The sequence below is a fragment of the Eucyclogobius newberryi genome, unplaced genomic scaffold, assembly GCF_026437365.1.
Source record: "Eucyclogobius newberryi isolate DKJ021-1_F unplaced genomic scaffold, fEucNew1.0.hap1 SCAF_98, whole genome shotgun sequence".
Taxonomy (NCBI): domain Eukaryota; kingdom Metazoa; phylum Chordata; class Actinopteri; order Gobiiformes; family Gobiidae; genus Eucyclogobius; species Eucyclogobius newberryi.
Window position 1 is genome coordinate 276216 of NW_027316541.1, and position 22175 is coordinate 298390.

At 46.0% G+C, this 22175-nt stretch overlaps 1 protein-coding gene across 1 annotated transcript in view; it reads right to left on the minus strand.

Moving 5' to 3' along the window:
- Positions 1 to 1847: 1847 nt before the first annotated feature.
- Positions 1848 to 22175, minus strand: part of mtif2 (mitochondrial translational initiation factor 2) — a 46564-nt gene continuing 26236 nt past the window's right edge. The window contains exons 8-14 of the mRNA XM_072439591.1: positions 17693 to 17817; positions 15474 to 15678; positions 8114 to 8369; positions 6038 to 6178; positions 5742 to 5906; positions 3455 to 3595; positions 1848 to 2286 (exon numbers count right to left, since the gene is read on the minus strand). Coding sequence (XP_072295692.1) covers positions 2114 to 2286; positions 3455 to 3595; positions 5742 to 5906; positions 6038 to 6178; positions 8114 to 8369; positions 15474 to 15678; positions 17693 to 17817 — 1206 coding nt within the window. The 3' untranslated portion in view covers positions 1848 to 2113. The remainder of the gene's footprint in view (positions 2287 to 3454; positions 3596 to 5741; positions 5907 to 6037; positions 6179 to 8113; positions 8370 to 15473; positions 15679 to 17692; positions 17818 to 22175) is intronic.

The window sequence follows — 22175 nt, forward strand, 5'->3', positions numbered from 1 at the left end:
CACACCCAAACCCTCCCCTCACCCACACCCAAACCCTCCCATCACCCACATCCAAACCCTCCCCACACCCAAACCCTCCCCTCACCCACACCCAAACCCTCCCCTCACCCACACCCAAACCCTCCCATCACCCACATCCAAACCCTCCCATCACCCACACCCAAACCCTCCCCTCACCCACATCCAAACCCTCCCCTCACCCACACCCAAACCCTCCCATCACCCACATCCAAACCCTCCCATCACCCACACCCAAACCCTCCCCTCACCCACATCCAAACCTGCATCTCTACAATAAAAACATGGCTCACTCACAACTTCCTCAAACTGAACAGTGACAAAAATCAGACACTGCCTCACCCTCCCCGCTGCCTCACCCTCATCCAGGCCTCCACCTCCTCCCTCCTCACTGGCACCTCCTCCCATTCCCTCCATAGACTCCAAATGGTCCAAAACTCCGCTGCCCCTCGCTTCCCTTTTTCGGAATGTGTACATTATTGTGTATATTATTGTGTACATTATTGTGTATATTATTGTGTACATTAATGTGTAGTGTACGTGCTGTCCCCCCTGTCTGTAAATACCCCCTCTTTTGTATGTCAAAGCGTCTTTGAGTCATTGAAAACGCTGTATAAATAAAAGGTATTATTATTATGACATAATGACAAATGTTTCTCTGAATTCATGAACTTGTTTTATTCTACATCACATATAATCCAATCTGGACCAGAGACCAATACCAGGACCAGGGACCAGGGACCAGGGACCAGGGACCAGGGACCAGGGACCAGGGACGTCAGGGGTGAGCAATTATTTTCCTCCGAGGGCCATATTGGAATCCAGAGCAGTGGAGGGCCGGCCCGCCATCGTTAGTGTGAAAAAATAAAATATCAAATAAAATATCTATTTTGAATTTATTATTTAATCCATTTCATGTGGTCTTTATTAAGGACACAAGTGCAGACACATGCTACAGACAGTTAAAAAATAGAAACTAAAATCTTTCTAGGAGCCAGATTAAAACATGCCGAGGGCCACATCTTGGCCCTGGGGCCACAAATGCCCAGGCTTGGCCTAAGGGCAATTTTTATTATTATTATATATAATATATATATATATATATATATATATATATATATATATATATATATATATATATATATATATATATATATTATATATATATATATATATATATTATATATATATATATATATATATATATATATATTATATATATATATATATATATATTATATATATATATATTATATATATATATATATATATATATATATATATATTATATATATATATATATATATATATATATTATATATATATATATATATATATATATATATATTATATATATATATATATATATATATATATTATATATATATATATATATATATATATATATATATATATATATATATATATATATATATATATATATATATATATATATATATATATATAATATATAATATATATATATATATATATATATATATATATATATATATATATATATAATATATAATATATATATATATATTATATATTATATATAATATATATATATATAATATATTATATATAATATATATATAATATATTATATATAATATATATATATATATATATATATAATATATAATATATAATATATAATATATATATTATATATAATATATATATATATATATATATATATTATATATAATATATATATATATATATATATATATATATATATATATATATATATATATATATATATATATATATATATATATATATATATATATATATATATATATATATATATGTATTTTAATAATATTACTTGGCATGTTTGGCGGACCGGATCATAAAGACAAACGGGCCGTATGTGGCCCGCGGGCCACAGTTTGCCCAGGGGGTCAGTTCTGAGGTCAGGGGTCAGTTCTTAGGTTAGGGGTCAGTTCTGAGGTCAGGGATGGGGTCTCAATTCTGCCATAGTGTTCAGCCCAGGACATGATCTGGCTTAGTTCTTAGTTTGAGTCCTGGTTCAGGGTCAGAATCCCGGGGGGCCCCAGGGTCAGAATCCCGGGGGGCCCCAGGGTCAGAATCCCGGGGGGCTCCAGGATGAGGTCTGTGGACTCTGGACTTCTTCGTAGCACTGGACTGTGTCTCCAGGGCTGAAGTCCAGGTCTCCTTCAGCTGAAAGTCCACAGTCCATCCCGACCTTCACTGAAGAAACCTCGTCTTTGTGGTGCTTCAATGTGGACAAAGAACCTGCGACAGACAGAGACTTAAGACGAGACTTAAGACGAGACTTAAGGCGAGACTTAAGACGAGACTTAAGACAAGACTTAAGGCGAGACTTAAGGCGAGACTTAAGGCGAGACTTAAGGCGAGACTTAAGACGAGGCTTGAGACGAGGCTTGAGACGAGGCTTAAGACGAGACTTAAGACGAGACTTAAGACGAGACTTAAGGCGAGACTTAAGGCGAGACTTAAGGCGAGACTTAAGGCGAGACTTAAGACGAGACTTAAGATGAGACTTAAGATGAGACTTAAGACGAGGCTTGGACAGAGAGAGACACGTGAACAAGACATTTACACATTTGATTCCAGATGGTTCCTCCTCAGGACCTGGTTCCCCCTCAGGACTCACCCTCCCACAGGACCTGGTTCCCCCTCAGGACTCACCCTCCCACAGGACCTGGTTCCTCCTCAGGACTCACCCTCCCACAGGACCTGGTTCCTCCTCTGGACCTGGTTCCCCCTCAGGACTCACCCTCCCACAGGACCTGGTTCCCCCTCAGGACTCACCCTCCCACAGGACCTGGTTCCCCCTCAGGACTCGGTTCCTCCTCAGGACTCACCCTCCCACAGGACCTGGTTCCTCCTCGGTCACCCTCCCACAGGACCTGGTTCCTCCTCTGGACCTGGTTCCCCCTCAGGACTCAACCTCCCACAGGACCTGGTTCCCCCTCAGCACTCACCCTCCCACAGGACCTGGTTCCTCCTCAGGACTCACCCTCCCACAGGACCTGGTTCCCCCTCAGGACTGACCCTCCCACAGGACCTGGTTCCCCCTCAGGACTCACCCTCCCACAGGACATGGTTCCTCCTCAGGACTCACCCTCCCACAGGACATGGTTCCTCCTCAGGACTCACACTCCCACAGGACCTGGTTCCCCCTCAGGACTCACCCTCCCACAGGACCTGGTTCCTCCTCAGGACTCACCCTCCCACAGGACCTGGCTCCCCCTCAGGACTCACCTTCCCACAGGACCTGGTTCCCCCTCAGGACTCACCCTCCCACAGGACCTGGTTCCTCCTCAGGACTCACCCTCCCACAGGACCTGGCTCCCCCTCAGGACTCACCTTCCCACAGGACCTGGTTCCCCCTCAGGACTCACCCTCCCACAGGACCTGGTTCCTCCTCAGGACTCACCCTCCCACAGGACCTGGTTCCCCCTCAGGACTCTGAAGCGGTGCCGTTTGGTCAGAGTTCCTCTCTGGACTCTGCAGCCGGCAACAGGAACTTTCCTCTTCCCCACAGAGACCGAGAAGACAGCCAGGACACTGGCCTCTCCTGAAACAGACCAGGACCAGGGTTAGACCAGGACCAGGACCAGGACCAGGACCAGAACCAGGACCAGAACCAGGACCAGGACCGTGTGGTGCTGATGGTTCCCTCTGTGAGTCTGAGCAGAATATTATGTCTGTTGCCGTAACCCGACCGACCTGATGTGAAACTTGCCGACTGAAAAAAAAAAAAATCTGCTTTTTGTTGAAGAAACCGACCGTTTTTTCCCAAAACGCCGTGTCGAATATTTGTATCGCGCTGTAAAGCCGATATTTCATCCCAAAGGTCTGAGAACACACTCGCTCCTTATGTTTGTGTAAAAGAACAAGACGGAAATGTTATCGTCTTGATCAACTTGATTTGCTTCTGTCGGCGCCACTGACCATAGTTCATGTCACTCTCTATCATGGTGCGCTTGGTTTAAATCGGACTTACATCACAACAAACATGGCGGCGCCCGTGTCCCCCGCATGTTCCCCCCGCTCGCCCTCACTACCAAAATAAAGGAGAACGGCCTGGACTGTTGAAGTCTGACCCCTGGACTTGTTGAAGCCTCTGACCCCTGGACTGTTGAAGCCTGACCCCTGGACTGTTGAAGTCTGACCCCTGGACTGTTGAAGCCTCTGACCCCTGGACTGTTGAAGCCTCTGACCCCTGGACTGTTGAAGCCTCTGACCCCTGGACTGTTGAAGCCTGACCCCTGGACTGTTGAAGCCTCTGACCCCTGGACTGTTGAAACCTCTGACCCCTGGACTGTTGAAGCTTCTGACCCCTGGACTGTTGAAGCCTCTGACCCCTGGACTGTTGAAGCCTCTGACCCCTGGACTGTTGAAGCCTCTGACCCCTGGACTGTTGAAACCTCTGACCCCTGGACTGTTGAAACCTCTGACCCCTGGACTGTTGAAGCTTCTGACCCCTGGACTGTTGAAGCCTCTGACCCCTGGACTGTTGAAGTCTGACCCCTGGACTGTTGAAGCCTCTGACCCCTGGACTGTTGAAACCTGACCCCTGGACTGTTGAAGCCTCTGACCCCTGGACTGTTGAAGCCTCTGACCCCTGGACTGTTGAAGCCTGACCCCTGGACTGTTGAAGCCTCTGACCCCTGGACTGTTGAAGCCTCTGACCCCTGGACTGTTGAAGCCTGACCCCTGGACTGTTGAAGCCACTGACCCCTGGACTGTTGAAGCCTCTGACCCCTGGACTGTTGAAGCCTCTGACCCCTGGACTGTTGAAGCCTGACCCCTGGACTGTAGAAGCCTCTGACCCCTGGACTGTTGAAGCCTCTGACCCCTGGACTGTTGAAGCCTCTGACCCCTGGACTGTTGAAGCCTCTGACCCCTGGACGTTGAAGTCTGACCCCTGGACTGTTGAAGCCTCTGACCCCTGGACTGTTGAAGCCTCTGACCCCTGGACTGTTGAAGCCTCTGACCCCTGGACTGTTGAAGCCTCTGACCCCTGGACGTTGAAGTCTGACCCCTGGTGGTCACTACGAGTCAAAAAAAGCCAACATTTTTATATATTTTTTTGCCTTTAAAGTAAAAAAAAAAATAAGAATTTATGTCCGACTTGAACCATGTGACTCGGGGTCAGAGCGAACACACTATTTATTGGGGGCGGACCGAATAACTTTTTTATTTCATATATATAATATATATAATATATTTAATATATATAATATATATAATATATATAATAAATATAGTACATATGACATAAATAAGAAAATTGAAATGAAATTTTTGAAAATACAAGGCATGATCAAAAGACTAAAAAACAATAACCTTCCTCACAGTGTTATAAAGCTCTAAAGACACACTTCAGAGTGTATAAAGCTCTAAAGACACACTTCAGAGTGTATAAAGCTCTAAAGACACACTTCAGAGTGTATAAAGCTCTAAAGACACACTTCAGAGTGTATAAAGCTCTAAAGACACACCTCAGAGTGTTGTAAAGCTCTAAAGACACACCTCAGAGTGTATAAAGCTCTAAAGACACACTTCAGAGTGTATAAAGCTCTAAAGACACACTTCAGAGTGTATAAAGCTCTAAAGACACACTTCCGAGTATATAAAGCTCTAAAGACACACCTTGGTTTAGACCTGGTTTAGACCTGGTTTAGACCTGGTTTAGACCTGGCTTGGACAGTTCTTACCCAGGATGCTTTGCTGCGTCTCAGGAGGCAGCTTCTGGCTCAGCTCCTCCTTCAGATCCTCGATGAGTTTGTAAATGACTGAGTGAAGTTTGAGAGGAACGTCTTTCTTCTGAGCGGATTGTTGCACCGAGCGTGGAGCCGACACATTAAAGCCGTACACGCAACCTGAACAAACAAACAAACAAACAAACAAACACAAATAACAGGTAAACAAAGACAAATAATCAATGTCATATTACATCTCATTGACAGGAATATAACTGGAGACCCTAACACAGATCTGACCCGTGACTGACCGGAGAAGGTGTGCGCCAGGGTGACGTCGGTCTCTGAAATGTCTCCGGTTCCAAAGTGGATCAGGTTTAGTTCACACTGATCTTGAGCGTCGTACGAGTCCAGAACGTTGAGCAGCGTCTCCACAGATCCGTCCACGTCTCCTACGACCAAAAGTAATACATAAAACATCCTGCAGGCGTCCAGCCTCCACGTCTCCTACGACCAAAGTAATACATAAAACATCCTGCAGGGGTCCAGCCGTCCACGTCTCCTACGACCAAAAGTAATATATAAAACATCCTGCAGGCGTCCAGCCTCCACGTCTCCTACGACCAAAGTAATATATAAAACATCCTGCAGGCGTCCAGCCGTCCACATCTCCTACGACCAAAGTAATATATAAAATATCCTGCAGGCGTCCAGCCGTCCACGTCTCCTACAACCAAAGTAATATATAAAACATCCTGCAGGCGTCCAGCCTCCACGTCTCCTACAACCAAAGTAATACATAAAACATCCTGCAGGCGTCCAGCCGTCCACGTCTCCTACAACCAAAGTAATATATAAAACATCCTGCAGGCGTCCAGCCTCCACGTCTCCTACAACCAAAGTAATACATAAAACATCCTGCAGGCGTCCAGCCGTCCACGTCTCCTACGACCAAAGTAATACATAAAACATCCTGCAGGCGTCCAGCCTCCACGTCTCCTACGACCAAAGTAATACATAAAACATCCTGCAGGCGTCCAGCCGTCCACGTCTCCTACGACCAAAGTAATACATAAAACATCCTGCAGGCGTCCAGCCTAACCCAACCCTAACCCTTAACCCTTAACCCTAACCCTTAACCCTAACCTTAACCCTTAACCGCTAAACCTAACCCTAGGTTTTAGGTTTACTTCGTTTGGTTATAACTACTTTATACCATGACTTTATATTAGCAAAAGTGCAGCTAACTCATCCCAAAACAAACTAGACTGTGCAAAAAAAATGTTAAACTCGAGATAATAATAATAAAGCTCCTGCAAGAATCGAACCCACGAACTCTTTGCACCGTGTCTCTCACCATCGGGCCAGCGAGTCTGCTAATAGTGCTGCGAGACAGTACATGTATGTCTCTCACCACCAGGTGTAGCAAAATGGTGAATCGCAAGAGCGCCGCCATCTTGGATTTCGTCACTTCCTGTCCAATTCCCTAAATGACCTAGTGCCAACCCCAGGGTCAAGAGGGGAACAAGTTTCCTTGAGAAGTTGATTCCGGAGATCATTTCTGGAACTTTCTATAGTACTGGAGTCCCCCCAGTACTATAGTACTGGAGTACCCCCATACTGGAGTCCCCCCAGTACTATAGTACTGGAGTACCCCCAGTACTATAGTAATGGAGTCCCCCCAGTACTATAGTAATGGAGTCCCCTCAGTAAACACGGGTATAAAAGGTGAATACATGGGTATAAAAAGGTGAATACATGGGTATAAAAAGGTGAATACATGGGTATAAAAAGGTGAATACACGGGTATAAAAGGTGAATACACGGGTATAAAAGGTGAATACACGGGTATAAAAGGTGAATATATGGGTATAAAAAGGTGAATACACTGGTATAAAAGGTGAATACACGGGTATAAAAGGTGAATACACGGGTATAAAAGGTGAATACACGGGTATAAAAGGTGAATATATGGGTATAAAAAGGTGAATACACGGGTATAAAAGGTGAATACACGGGTATAAAAGGTGAATACACGGGTATAAAAGGTGAATACACGGGTATAAAAGGTGAATACACGGGTATAAAAGGTGAATACACGGGTATAAAAGGTGAATACACGGGTATAAAAGGTGAATACATGGGTATTAAAAGGTGAATACATGGGTATAAAAAGGTGAATACACGGGTATAAAAAGGTGAATACACGGGTAAAAAAGGTGAATACACGGGTATAAAAAGGTGAATACACGGGTATAAAAAGGTGAATACACGGGTATAAAAGGTGAATACACGGGTATAAAAGGTGAATACACGGGTATAAAAGGTGAATACACGGGTATAAAAGGTGAATACACGGGTATAAAAGGTGATGTTTGCACACAGACCTTTGATAACGAGGCCGAGGCGCGGCGAGCTCTCGTCCGAGTGTCTCTCTCGTGGTCGGGAGGCGAACACTTCCTTGTTTTTGTGGTAGAGGGCGCTCTTCCGCTGCCTCCAGCTCAGGTGCGCTAGCTCCGCCCTCTGGAGGCGGTACTCTTGAAGGTGAGCCTCCTGATTGGCCGCAATGGTCATCTGCTCCTTCGACAGTCGCTGCTGTTCATCCAAATACTGACGATAGGAAACCACCTCTCGCGCCCTCTGCTGTTTGAATAGAGGAAGTGCAGGAGTCCAGGGTTAGGCCGGGGCTGTCCCAGAGCAGCTTTAGACCAGGTCTAAGTCGTGTGAGCTTCCTGCTTCCGAAGAGTGCACACGCTTTTTCACTCGCTCCGCTTGCTATCACTGCTTTCCTTATTTATTTTGCTTTTTAAATCAGGTTTTGTCTTCCAAACATTTTTGCTTTAGACTTTGCTTTAGACTTTTTCAAGTAAACCAAGGATTTTAAGAACATTTTTCCAGTTTTAACGACATATCTGACGCCAGCGACATGTCCGGGAGAAGAAGGGAAAAAGACGCTGTCGGACATATCAACAAGAAATTAATGAGCTGAAAACTTGGATATTTGTTTTGGAATCTGAAAAAGTTCTTCACGATACCATTCCTGTGTCAACCGATGGTAAGAAGAGCACACTTTTTACAAGAAAAACTGCTACTTTCAACCTAAACCGCAGTGATTCTATGTCGTTTCCAAAACTGTCTAAAAACCAGAAAGACCAGGCTGTTTCTTGGAACAAACTTGGAGCAAAGCCTAAACGATACAAAGATAACGTGAAGTCACCTAAAATACAGCTCACAAACAGATTTTTACCACTTTCAGAGATGGAATTAAATGAAAAAAGGAAAGATGACGTGGCCAAAATACAGCGAGGAGGATCTGTGCCAAGAGCCAAGGTCACGCAGATTGTTTTGATAGGAGACGGCGCGATAAGTCACGTGACGCATGAAAAGATAAACACACATTCTTTTCCAAGCGCCACTGTTTGAGACAACGTCACTCCTTCCAAATATTATGGCTAAGCATGGAGGAGCTAAACAGCTGATTGTGCACGTGGGTGCAGTGGACATGCGGCGGGAACAGACTTGAAGTTTTGAAAAAAGACTTCTTGAAGTTATTCGACGTGCTTGATAAAATGGAAATCAAAACATTCATAAGTGGACCTCTTCCAAACATCGACACGAAGATAAACAAGTTTAGCCGGCTTCTTCAGCTGAACACATGGCTGTCCAAAGAGTGTGCCTCGAGAGGACTACACTACATTGAGAACTTCTATCTATTCTGGAAACGAGAGGACCTGTTTAAGAGAAATGGCCCCCACCTATGCAGAGGTGGAGTGAGGGTGCTGACAGAGAACCTGCTCCACGCTCTGAGGCATTGGACTGGGCCTGGACAGGGTCCTGAGCAGATAGTTAGAGAAGAGAGGAATGAGAGAAGAATTCCTGCTCCATCAGCCAGAGACCGAGCCAATGTTTCAACATCAAAAGCACCACAACCTCAGCCTCCACCAAAGGATTCATCAGTAGCTGCTCCACCACCACCAGCAAAGGATTCAGCTCCAGCTGCTCCACATTCACCTCCACCGCCTCCAGCAAAGGAACAATCTTCAAAGGCCTTGGACCCATCTGTGACAAGCCCAACAACATCCCTGTCATCGCCCCTGCCTTCACACCAGCCCTGGGTTCCCCCTGCAACATCTACTCCCACTAAAGATTCATCATTCTCCTTCTCATCTCCACTCTCACCCATGGGCCTTCCCAGCCATTTTGGAAGTCTTATCAAATCAGGCATTAAGATAGCTCCACTCACGCCCAATATAGCAAGGGCTATGTCAATACTTATCAACTCTTCCCTGCACAAGCCGACTACACCAACAAAAGCCCCACCACCCATCCCCCCTCGCCTCTCACCTGGTCCCAAACTCTCCTTGGCTACAAAAGCCCCACCACCCATCCAACCTCGCCTTTCACCTGGTATCTCCCATAGCTAGGATGCACTGGGTCTCAGCGACTTATTGTCATATTAAAAATCAAACCAACCCGGAGTCCTATGTAAAAAGAGCCCCCCCTAGTGCTATTTCTGTAGTCACATCATCACACAGATGGAAAAACAAAATGCGAGTCAGGCCCAATCTGAGAAATGTGATTCATATTCCCTGTGAAAAGATAAAGCCCAGTCTCACTGAAACTAGTCTGAAACTTGCTGTGCTAAATGTCAGATCCTTATGTAACAAATCTCTCTTAATTAATAATTTTATTTCTTCTTATAATCTTGATTTTATGTTTTTAACTGAAACATGGCTTGACAAAAACACAGGACATGTCTGCTCCACCTCACTTTAAGTTTGAATCTGAAACACGAGAAAATAAAAAAGGGGGTGGAGTCTGTGCTGTCTTTAGAGATGAAATAATGACCCGCAGGTTGTCTTTTGGGGTGTTTTCATCATTTGAGTATGTATCCTTTAAAATGGAGCTAAAACGGTCTCCATCCATTCTCTTCATTGTTTTATAAAAGGCCTCCCCAGCACTGCCAACGTTTTATTGATGATTTTACTGAGATGCTTTCAGTCATATGCACAGACTTTGATGGTTTGGTCATTACAGGTGATTTCAATGTGCATGTTGATAATATTTGTGACAGAAACGCTAAAGAGCTTGATGCTGTCCTTGAAACCTTCAGTCTTACTCAGCATGTGAGAGGCCCCACCCACAGCAGAGTGGCCCCACCCACAGCAAAGGACACACTCTAGATCTCATAATTACAAAGGGGGTAAATATTTCAAATGTTAATGTGATCGATGTTGCTCTGTCTGATCATTTCTGTGTCTTCTTTGACCTGTCTGTTTCTCCCAAACCTCCGGTTGGTCCTGCAGTTGTTCAGAGGAGACACATAAGTGATGGCACAGGTGCACTGTTTATGGAAATGATAAACTTTGAAAATGTCTCATGTTCTAATGTAAATGATTTGTTGAACTCTGCTACATCTAGTGTTTTGAATGTTCTGGACACCATCGCCCCTATGAAGGCTAAAATGGTTAAAAATAAGCAGAAGTTGCCATGGAGACATGATGATTGGGTCAGGGCACAGAAAAGGGAGTGCCGCAGGGCCGAACGGAAATGGCGCAAGTCAAAGCTCCAGGTTCAAAAAGAGATTTACAAAGAGAAGCTGAACATGTACAACCTAATCTTATGTAGAACTAGGGAAAGATATTTTTCTGAAATAATTGGAAGCTGCAGTAACAACTCGCGTGTCCTGTTTGCCACAGTAACAGATTAACAAACCCTCCAGCTCAGCTGCCGTTAGAACTCATTTCCACATCAAGTGTAATGAGTTTGCATTATTCTTTAATGACAAAGTTCAGGGCATTAAAAATGCTATAAATCCCACAATGCAAAAAATTACCCTAAAACCACCAAGACACTTAGAGCTAACTCACTTTGCACCAGTAACTGACAAAACTGTCCATGAGATCATCACCAGTCTGAGTTCATCTACATGCTGCCTCGATGTGTTACCCACCAGATTTCTAAAGTCTGTGCTGAACAGTTTGTTAACACCATTCACTCACATAGTTAACATGTCGCTTCAATCTGGAACATTCCCAATGTCTTTGAAAACTGCGGTCATAAAGCCTCTCCTAAAGAAGAGCAGTCTTGATGCCGCAGTACTGAGTCATTACCGGCCCATCTCTAATCTGCCATTTTGGGGCAAAGTCCTTGAAAAGGTTGTTTACCAACAGCTCACAGATTTCCTCTCAATAAACAACTCATTTGATGTTTTTCAGTCAGGTTTTAGACCTCATCACAGCACTGAGACTGCTCTTGTCAAGGTGACAAATGACATCCGCCTGAACACTGACACGGGCAAAGCCTCAGTCTTAATCCTGTTAGATCTGATGCTGCTTTTGACACTGTCGATCATGGGATCCTCTTACAGAGACTAGAGGACTGGGTGGGCATCACTGGCACTGCCCTAAACTGGTTAAGGTCCTATCTGGAAGACAGGAAGTACTTTGTTGAAATTGGTAGCTGTGTCTCAGACCACATGACCCTGACCTGTGGAGTGCCCCAAGGGTCAGTCCTGGGTCCCCTTCTGTTCAACCTCTATATGCTGCCGTTAGGTCAGTTGATACGCAGTGAAAATGTGTCCTATCACAATGATGCAGACGACACTCAGATCTATGTTTCACTATCGGCAGGTGACTATGGACCATTCACTCTATCACTGCATCCAACAGATCAGTTTGTGGAGCAAAACAACTTTCTCCAGCTGAACTCAGACAAGACTGAAATAATCGTCTTTGTCACAGAAACAAAGAGAAAGTGTTAGCGGTCACCTCCAGAGTCTCGCTCTAAAACCTACAAACCAAATTAGAAATCTGGGGGTAATAATGGACTCAGACTTGAACTTTAATAGCCACGTCAAATCAATAACATCAGCAGCTTTTTACCATCTAAAAAACATTGCCAACATAAATAATATAGTGTCAAAACCAGATTTAGAGAGACTTATCCACGCGTTTGTCTCCAGTAGATTAGACTGTAACGACCGCTCACTGGTCTCTCCAAACGAGCTGTAAAACAGCTGCAGTACATCCAGAACGCTGCTGCTCGGGTCCTAACCAGAACCAGGAAGTACCATCACATTAGTCCTGACTAGAACCAGGAAGTACCATCACATTAGTCCTGACCAGAACCAGGAAGTACCATCACATTAGTCCTGACCAGAACCAGGAAGTACCATCACATTAGTCCTGACTAGAACCAGGAAGTACCATCACATTAGTCCTGACTAGAACCAGGAAGTACCATCACATTAGTCCTGACCAGAACCAGGAAGTACCATCACATTAGTCCTGACTAGAACCAGGAAGTACCATCACATTAGTCCTGACCAGAACCAGGAAGTACCATCACATTAGTCCTGACTAGAACCAGGAAGTACCATCACATTAGTCCTGACTAGAACCAGGAAGTACCATCACATTAGTCCTGACTAGAACCAGGAAGTACCATCGCATTAGTCCTGACTAGAACCAGGAAGTACATCACATTAGTCCTGACTAGAACCAGGAAGTACCGTCGCATTAGTCCTGACTAGAACCAGGAAGTACATCACATTAGTCCTGACTAGAATCAGGAAGTACCATCACATTAGTCCTGACTAGAACCAGGAAGTACCATCACATTAGTCCTGACTAGAACCAGGAAGTACCATCACATTAGTCCTGACCAGAACCAGGAAGTACCATCACATTAGTCCTGACTAGAACCAGGAAGTACCATCACATTAGTCCTGACCAGAACCAGGAAGTACCATCACATTAGTCCTGACTAGAACCAGGAAGTACCATCACATTAGTCCTGACTAGAACCAGGAAGTACCATCACATTAGTCCTGACTAGAACCAGGAAGTACCATCGCATTAGTCCTGACTAGAACCAGGAAGTACATCACATTAGTCCTGACTAGAACCAGGAAGTACCATCGCATTAGTCCTGACTAGAACCAGGAAGTACATCACATTAGTCCTGACTAGAATCAGGAAGTACCATCACATTAGTCCTGACTAGAACCAGGAAGTACCATCACATTAGTCCTGACTAGAACCAGGAAGTACCATCACATTAGTCCTGACTAGAACCAGGAAGTACCATCACATTATTTCTGACCAGAACCAGGAAGTACCATCACATTAGTCCTGACTAGAACCAGGAAGTACCATCACATTAGTCCTGACTAGAACCAGGAAGTACCATCACATTAGTCCTGACCAGAACCAGGAAGTACCATCACATTAGTCCTGTTCTCAGGTCTCTGCACTGCCCCCTGTGGCTCAGAGAAGAGACTTTAAAGCAGCTCTGCTTGTGGACAAGTCTCTCCATGGCCTAGCACCAAAGTACATCTTGGATATGTTAGTGCCATATGAACCATCTCAGACTCTGAGGACCTCAGGGACCGGCCTCCTGCTGTTGCCAGAGTCAGGACTAAACATGGAGCGGCCTCCTGCTGGTGCCAGAGTCAGGACTAAACATGGAGCGGCCTCCTGCTGGTGCCAGAGTCAGGACTAAACATGGAGCGGCCTCCTGCTGGTGCCAGAGTCAGGACTAAACATGGACCGGCCTCCTGCTGGTGCCAGAGTCAGGACTAAACATGGACCGGCCTCCTGCTGGTGCCAGAGTCAGGACTAAACATGGACCGGCGTCCTGTTGGTGCCAGAGTCAGGACTAAACATGGAGCGGCCTCCTGCTGGTGCCAGAGTCAGGACTAAACATGGACCGGCCTCCTGCTGGTGCCAGAGTCAGGACTAAACATGGACCGGCGTCCTGTTGGTGCCAGAGTCAGGACTAAACATGGACCGGCCTCCTGCTGGTGCCAGAGTCAGGACTAAACATGGACCGGCCTCCTGCTGGTGCCAGAGTCAGGACTAAACATGGACCGGCGTCCTGCTGGTGCCAGAGTCAGGACTAAACATGGACCGGCCTCCTGTTGGTGCCAGAGTCAGGACTAAACATGGACCGGCCTCCTGCTGGTGCCAGAGTCAGGACTAAACATGGACCGGCCTCCTGCTGGTGCCAGAGTCAGGACTAAACATGGACCGGCCTCCTGCTGGTGCCAGAGTCAGGACTAAACATGGACCGGCCTCCTGCTGGTGCCAGAGTCAGGACTAAACATGGACCGGCCTCCTGCTGGTGCCAGAGTCAGGACAAAACATGGACCGGCCTCCTGCTGGTGCCAGAGTCAGGACTAAACATGGACCGGCCTCCTGCTGGTGCCAGAGTCAGGACTAAACATGGACCGGCCTCCTGCTGGTGCCAGAGTCAGGACAAAACATGGACCGGCCTCCTGCTGGTGCCAGAGTCAGGACTAAACATGGACCGGCCTCCTGCTGGTGCCAGAGTCAGGACAAAACATGGAGAATCTGCGTTTCAGTTTTATGCAGCTAAAATCTGGAACATTCTTCCTGAAGATGTGAAACAGGTTCTACTCTGACAATGTTCAAATCTAAGCTAAAAACAGTTTTGTTTAGCTGCGCATATGACTGAAAGGATTTTTTCTTTGCACTCTTCTCTTTTGTTTGTGATTTTATTAGTTTAGACAATCAGTTGGATTGATAATTTTTAATTTAGTTAATTTTATTGTATTTCTGTTTCTGTAATTTCTTTGTGATTTGATGCATTTTTCCTGCTGTGAAGCTTTGAATTGCCTTGTGTATGAAATGTGCTCCACAAATAAACTTGCCTTGCCTTAAGTCCAGGTCTAAGTCCAGGTCTAAGTCCAGGTCTAAGTCCAGGTCTAAGTCCAGGTCTTACCTCAGACTCCACCTCCAGGATCTCTTCTCCGGCCGAGGGCAGTTCTCTCCAGCCACAGACTTGTACGGCCCGACCCGGTCCTGCCCGGTTCAGGATGGACCCATTTTCGTCAAACATAAAGCGAACTTTGGCCCAAGTCCGACCCGAAACCAGGACGGCTCCTCTTTGCAGCGCCCCCCTCTGGACCAGAGCGGTACTGACAGGACTGAGACACAGACTTAGACTTGAACTTCAAGATGACACACATTTGTTCTGTCGGACCAGGACCAGGACCAGGACCAGGACCAGGACCAGGACCAGGACCAGACTAACTAGAACTATCACACAAACTAAAACCCAAAACGAGAGACAAGAGTGTGAGGCTGAGGGTTAGGCACTGACCCTAAGGCACTGACCCTAAGGCTAGGGTTAGGCACTGACCCTAAGGCACTGACCGTTAGGCACTGATCCTAAGGCACTGACCGTTAGGCACTGACCCTAAGGCACTGACCGTTAGGCACTGACCCTAAGGCACTGACCCTAAGGCTAGGGTTAGGCACTGACCCTAAGGCACTGACCGTTAGGCACTGATCCTAAGGCACTGACCCTAAGGCACTGACCGTTAGGCACTGACCCTAAGGCACTGACCATAAGGCACTGACCATAAGGCACTGACCCTAAGGCACTGACCCTAAGGCACTGACCCTAAGGCTAGGGTTAGGCACTGACCCTAAGGCACTGACCGTTAGGCACTGACCCTAAGGCACTGACCATAAGGCACTGACCCTAAGGCACTGACCCTAAGGCACTGACCATTAGGCACTGACCCTAAGGCACTGACCCTAAGGCTAGGGTTAGGCACTGACCCTAAGGCACTGACCGTTAGGCACTGACCCTAAGGCACTGACCCTAAGGCTAGGGTTAGGCACTGACCCTAAGGCACTGACCGTTAGGCACTGACCCTAAGGCACTGACCGTTAGGCACTGACCCTAAGGCACTGACCATAAGGCACTGACCCTAAGGCACTGACCCTAAGGCACTGACCATTAGGCACTGACCCTAAGGCACTGACCCTAAGGCTAGGGTTAGGCACTGACCCTAAGGCACTGACCGTTAGGCACTGACCCTAAGGCACTGACCATAAGGCACTGACCCTAAGGCACTGACCCTAAGGCACTGACCATTAGGCACTGACCCTAAGGCACTGACCCTAAGGCTAGGGTTAGGCACTGACCCTAAGGCACTGACCCTCGGGCACTGACCCTAAGGCTAGGGTTAGGCACTGACCCTAAGGCACTGACCGTTAGGCACTGACCCTAAGGCACTGCTTTGAGCAGTTTAGTGGCGAGTATGGTGTGAAACAAGGATCGAGCCTGGTGCATGTGCTAGGTGCGTGGGCCGCCTTGTGGGCCGCCTTGTGGGCCGCCTTGTGGGCCCGGTGCTTGTGGGCCCGGTGCATGTGGGCCCGGTGCATGTGGGCCCGGTGCATGTGGGCCCGGTGCATGTGGGCCCGGTGCATGTGGGCCGGCTTGTTGCATGTGGGCCGGCTTGTTGCATGTGGGCCGCCTTGTGGGTCCGGTGCATGTGGCCCGGCTTGTGGGCCCGGTGCATGTGGGCCGGCTTGTTGCATGTGGGCCGCCTTGTGGGGCCGGTGCAGGTGGGCCGCCTTGTGGGCCCGGTGCATGTGGGCCGGCTTGTTGCATGTGGGCCGCCTTGTGGGTCCGGTGCATGTGGGCCGGCTTGTTGCATGTGGGCCGCCTTGTGGGTCCGATGCATGTGGGCCGCCTTGTGGGCATGTGGGCCGCCTTGTGGTGCCGGTGCATGTAGGCCGCCTTGTGGGCCCGGTGCATGTGGGCCTGCATGTGGGCCGCCATGTGGGCCGCCATGTGGGTCCGGTGCATGTGGGCCGGCTTGTTGCATGTGGGCCGTCTTGTGGGTCCGGTGCATGTGGGCCGCCTTGTGGTGCCGGTGCATGTGGGCCGCCTTGTGGGCCCGGTGCATGTGGGCCTGCATGTGGGCCGCCTTGTGGGTCCGGTGCATGTGGGTCGCCTTGTGTGTGGGCCGGAGTCCTTTAAGGCAACTGCTGTTGCGATTTTGGGCGCAGGACAGCAGCAGGACAGCAGCAGGACAGCAGCAGGACAGCAGCAGGACAGCAGCAGGACACCATTTAGCCTGCCCCTCCCTCTGCCCCTCCCCCCTGCCCCTCCCTCTGCCCCTCCCCCCTGCCCCTCCCTCTCACCCTTTGCCTCTGTCCGTACGGCTCTCGATCACGAGTCCCTCCATGAGTCCGTCTGCTTCTGCTTTGAGCTCCAGAACTTCAGCCAGAGCCACGACAGCTTCAGTGAGCTGCATCAGCCCTGAGCCCTGAGACACAAGAGACACATATGTCCACATGTCCCCCTGAGACACACAAGAGACACATGTGTCCATATGTCCCCCTAAGACACAAGAGACACATATGTCCACATGTCTCCGAGACACACAAGAGACACATGTGTCCATATGTCCCCCTGAGACACAAGAGACACATATGTTCACATGTCCCCCTGAGACACACAAGAGACACATGTGTCCATATGTCCCGCTGAGACACACAAGAGAAACATATGTCCACATGTCCCCCTGAGACACACAAGAGACACATATGTCCATATGTCCCCCTGAGACACAAGAGACACATATGTCCACATTTCCCCCTGAGACACACAAGAGACACATGTGTCCATATGTCCCGCTGAGACACACAAGAGACACATATGTCCACATGTCCCCCTGAGACACACAAGAGACACAGATGTCCATATGTCCCCCTAAGACACAAGAGAGACACATATGTCCATATGTCCCCCTAAGACACAAGAGAGACACATATGTCCCCCTGAGACACACAAGAGACACATATGTCCACATGTCCCCCTGAGACACACAAGAGACACATATGTCCATATGTCCCCCTGAGACACACAAGAGACACATGTCCCCCTGAGACACACAAGGGACAAATATGTCCACATGTCCCCCTGAGACACACAAGAGACATGTCCTCCTGAGACACACAAGAGACAAAAGTCCCCCTGAGACACACAAGAGACATATATGTCCACATGTCCCCCTGAGACGCACAAGAGACTCATGTCCCCCTGAGACGCACAAGAGACACATGTCCCCCTCAGACGCATGTCCCCCTGAGACACACAAGAGACACATGTCCACATGTCCCCCTGAGACACACCAGAGACACATGTCCCCCTGAGACACACAAGAGACACATGTCCACATGTCCCCCTGAGACACACAAGAGACACATGTCCACATGTCCCCCTGAGACACACAAGAGACACATGTCCATATGTCCCCCTGAGACACACACACGTCCTTTAAGTCAGTGGTTCTCAACCAGGGAGAAATTATTTCAGGGGGTTACATTTTAAAATGTCAGACATTTCTATGCCAGCAAAAATAAATGTATGTAGGTCTATTCACCTTAATGTGTGTAGGCCTATTCACCTTAATGTGTGTAGGCCTATTCACCTTAATTTGTGTAGGCCTATTCACCTTTATGTGTGTAGGTCTATTCACCTTAATGTGTGTAGGTCTATTCACCTTAATGTGTGTAGGCCTATTCACCTTAATGTGTGTAGGCCTATTCACCTTAATGTGTGTAGGTCTATTCACCTTAATGTGTGTAGGCCTATTCACCTTAATTTATGTAGGTCTATTCACCTTAATGTGTGTAGGCCTATTCACCTTAATGTGTGTAGGCCTATTCACCTTAATGTGTGTAGGCCTATTCTCCTTAGTGTGTGTAGGCCTATTCACCTTAATGTGTGTAGGCCTATTCACCTTAATTTATGTAGGTCTATTCACCTTAATGTGTGTAGGTCTATTCACCTTAATGTGTGTAGGCCTATTCTCCTTAGTGTGTGTACGCCTATTCACCTTAATGTGTGTAGGCCTATTCACCTTAATGTGTGTAGGCCTATTCTCCTTAGTGTGTGTAGGCCTATTCTCCTTAGTGTGTGTAGGCCTATTCACCTTAATGTATCTAGGTCTATTCACCTTAATGTGTGTAGGCCTATTCACCTTAATGTGTGTAGGTCTATTCACCTTAATGTTTGTAGGTCTATTCACCTTAATGTGTGTAGGCCTATTCACCTTAATGTGTGTAGGCCTATTCACCTTAATGTAATGTAGATCTATTCACCTTAACGTGTGTAGGTCTATTCACCTTAACGTGTGTAGGCCTATTCACCTTAATGTGTGTAGGTCTATTCACCTTAATGTGTGTAGGCCTATTCACCTTAATGTATGTATGTCTATTCACCTTAATGTTTGTAGGTCTATTCACCTTAATGTGTGTAGGCCTATTCACCTTAATGTAATGTAGATCTATTCACCTTAACGTGTGTAGGTCTATTCACCTTAATGTGTGTAGGCCTATTCACCTTAATGTGTGTAGGTCTATTCACCTTAATGTGTGTAGGCCTATTCACCTTAATGTGTGTAGGTCTATTCACCTTAATGTGTGTAGGCCTATTCACCTTAATGTATGTAGGTCTATTCACCTTAATGTGTGTAGGTCTATTCACCTTAATGTTTGTAGGTCAATTCACCTTAATGTGTGTAGGTCTATTCACCTTAATGTGTGTAGGTCTATTCACCTTAATGTGTGTAGGTCTATTCACCTTAATGTGTGTAGGCCTATTCACCTTAATGTGTGTAGGTCAATTCACCTTAATGTGTGTAGGTCTATTCACCTTAATGTGTGTAGGCCTATTCACCTTAATGTGTGTAGGTCTATTCACCTTAATGTTTGTAGGTCTATTCACCTTAATGTGTGTAGGCCTATTCACCTTAATGTATCTAGGCCTATTCACTTTAATGTATGTAGGTCTATTTACCTTAATGTGTGTAGGTCTATTCACCTTAATGTGTGTAGGTCTATTCACCTTAATGTATGTAGGCCTATTCACCTTAGTGTGTGTAGGCCTATTCACCTTAATGTGTGTAGGCCTATTCACCTTAATGTGTGTAGGCCTATTCACCTTAATGTGTGTAGGCCTATTCACCTTAATGTGTGTAGGCCTATTCACCTTAATGTGTGTAGGTCTATTCACCTTAATGTGTGTAGGCCTATTCACCTTAATGTATCTAGGTCTATTCACCTTAATGTGTGTAGGCCTATTCACCTTAATGTGTGTAGGTCTATTCACCTTAATGTTTGTAGGTCTATTCACCTTAATGTGTGTAGGCCTATTCACCTTAATGTAATGTAGATCTATTCACCTTAACGTGTGTAGGTCTATTCACCTTAACGTGTGTAGGCCTATTCACCTTAATGTGTGTAGGTCTATTCACCTTAATGTATGTAGGCCTATTCACCTTAATGTGTGTAGGTCTATTCACCTTAATGTATGTATGTCTATTCACCTTAATGTGTGTAGGCCTATTCACCTTAATGTAATGTAGATCTATTCACCTTAATGTGTGTAGGTCTATTCACCTTAATGTATGTATGTCTATTCACCTTAATGTTTGTAGGTCTATTCACCTTAATGTGTGTAGGCCTATTCACCTTAATGTGTGTAGGTCTATTCACCTTAATGTGTGTAGGCCTATTCACCTTAATGTATGTAGGTCTATTCACCTTAATGTGTGTAGGTCTATTCACCTTAATGTTTGTAGGTCAATTCACCTTAATGTGTGTAGGTCTATTCACCTTAATGTGTGTAGGTCAATTCACCTTAATGTGTGTAGGTCTATTCACCTTAATGTGTGTAGGCCTATTCACCTTAATGTGTGTAGGTCAATTCACCTTAATGTGTGTAGGTCTATTCACCTTAATGTGTGTAGGCCTATTCACCTTAATGTGTGTAGGTCTATTCACCTTAATGTTTGTAGGTCTATTCACCTTAATGTGTGTAGGCCTATTCACCTTAATGTATCTAGGCCTATTCACCTTAATGTGTGTAGGTCTATTTACCTTAATGTGTGTAGGTCTATTCACCTTAATGTGTGTAGGTCTATTCACCTTAATGTGTGTAGGTCTATTCACCTTAATGTATGTAGGCCTATTCACCTTAATGTATGTAGGCCTATTCACCTTAGTGTGTGTAGGCCTATTCACTTTAATGTATGTAGGTCTATTTACCTTAATGTGTGTAGGTCTATTCACCTTAATGTGTGTAGGTCTATTCACCTTAATGTGTGTAGGCCTATTCACTTTAATGTATGTAGGTCTATTTACCTTAATGTGTGTAGGTCTATTCACCTTAATGTGTGTAGGTCTATTCACCTTAATGTGTGTAGGTCTATTCACCTTAATGTATGTAGGCCTATTCACCTTAGTGTGTGTAGGCCTATTCACCTTAATGTGTGTAGGCCTATTCACCTTAATGTGTGTAGGCCTATTCACCTTAATGTGTGTAGGTCTATTCACCTTAATGTGTGTAGGTCTATTCACCTTAATGTGTGTAGGCCTATTCACCTTAATGTATCTAGGTCTATTCACCTTAATGTGTGTAGGTCTATTCACCTTAATGTGTGTAGGTTTATTCACCTTAATATATGTAGGCCTATTCACCTTAATGTGTGTAGGTCTATTCACCTTAATGTGTGTAGGTCTATTTACCTTAATGTGTGTAGGTCTATTCACCTTAATGTGTGTAGGCCTATTCACCTTAATGTGTGTAGGCCTATTCACCTTAATGTGTGTAGGCCTA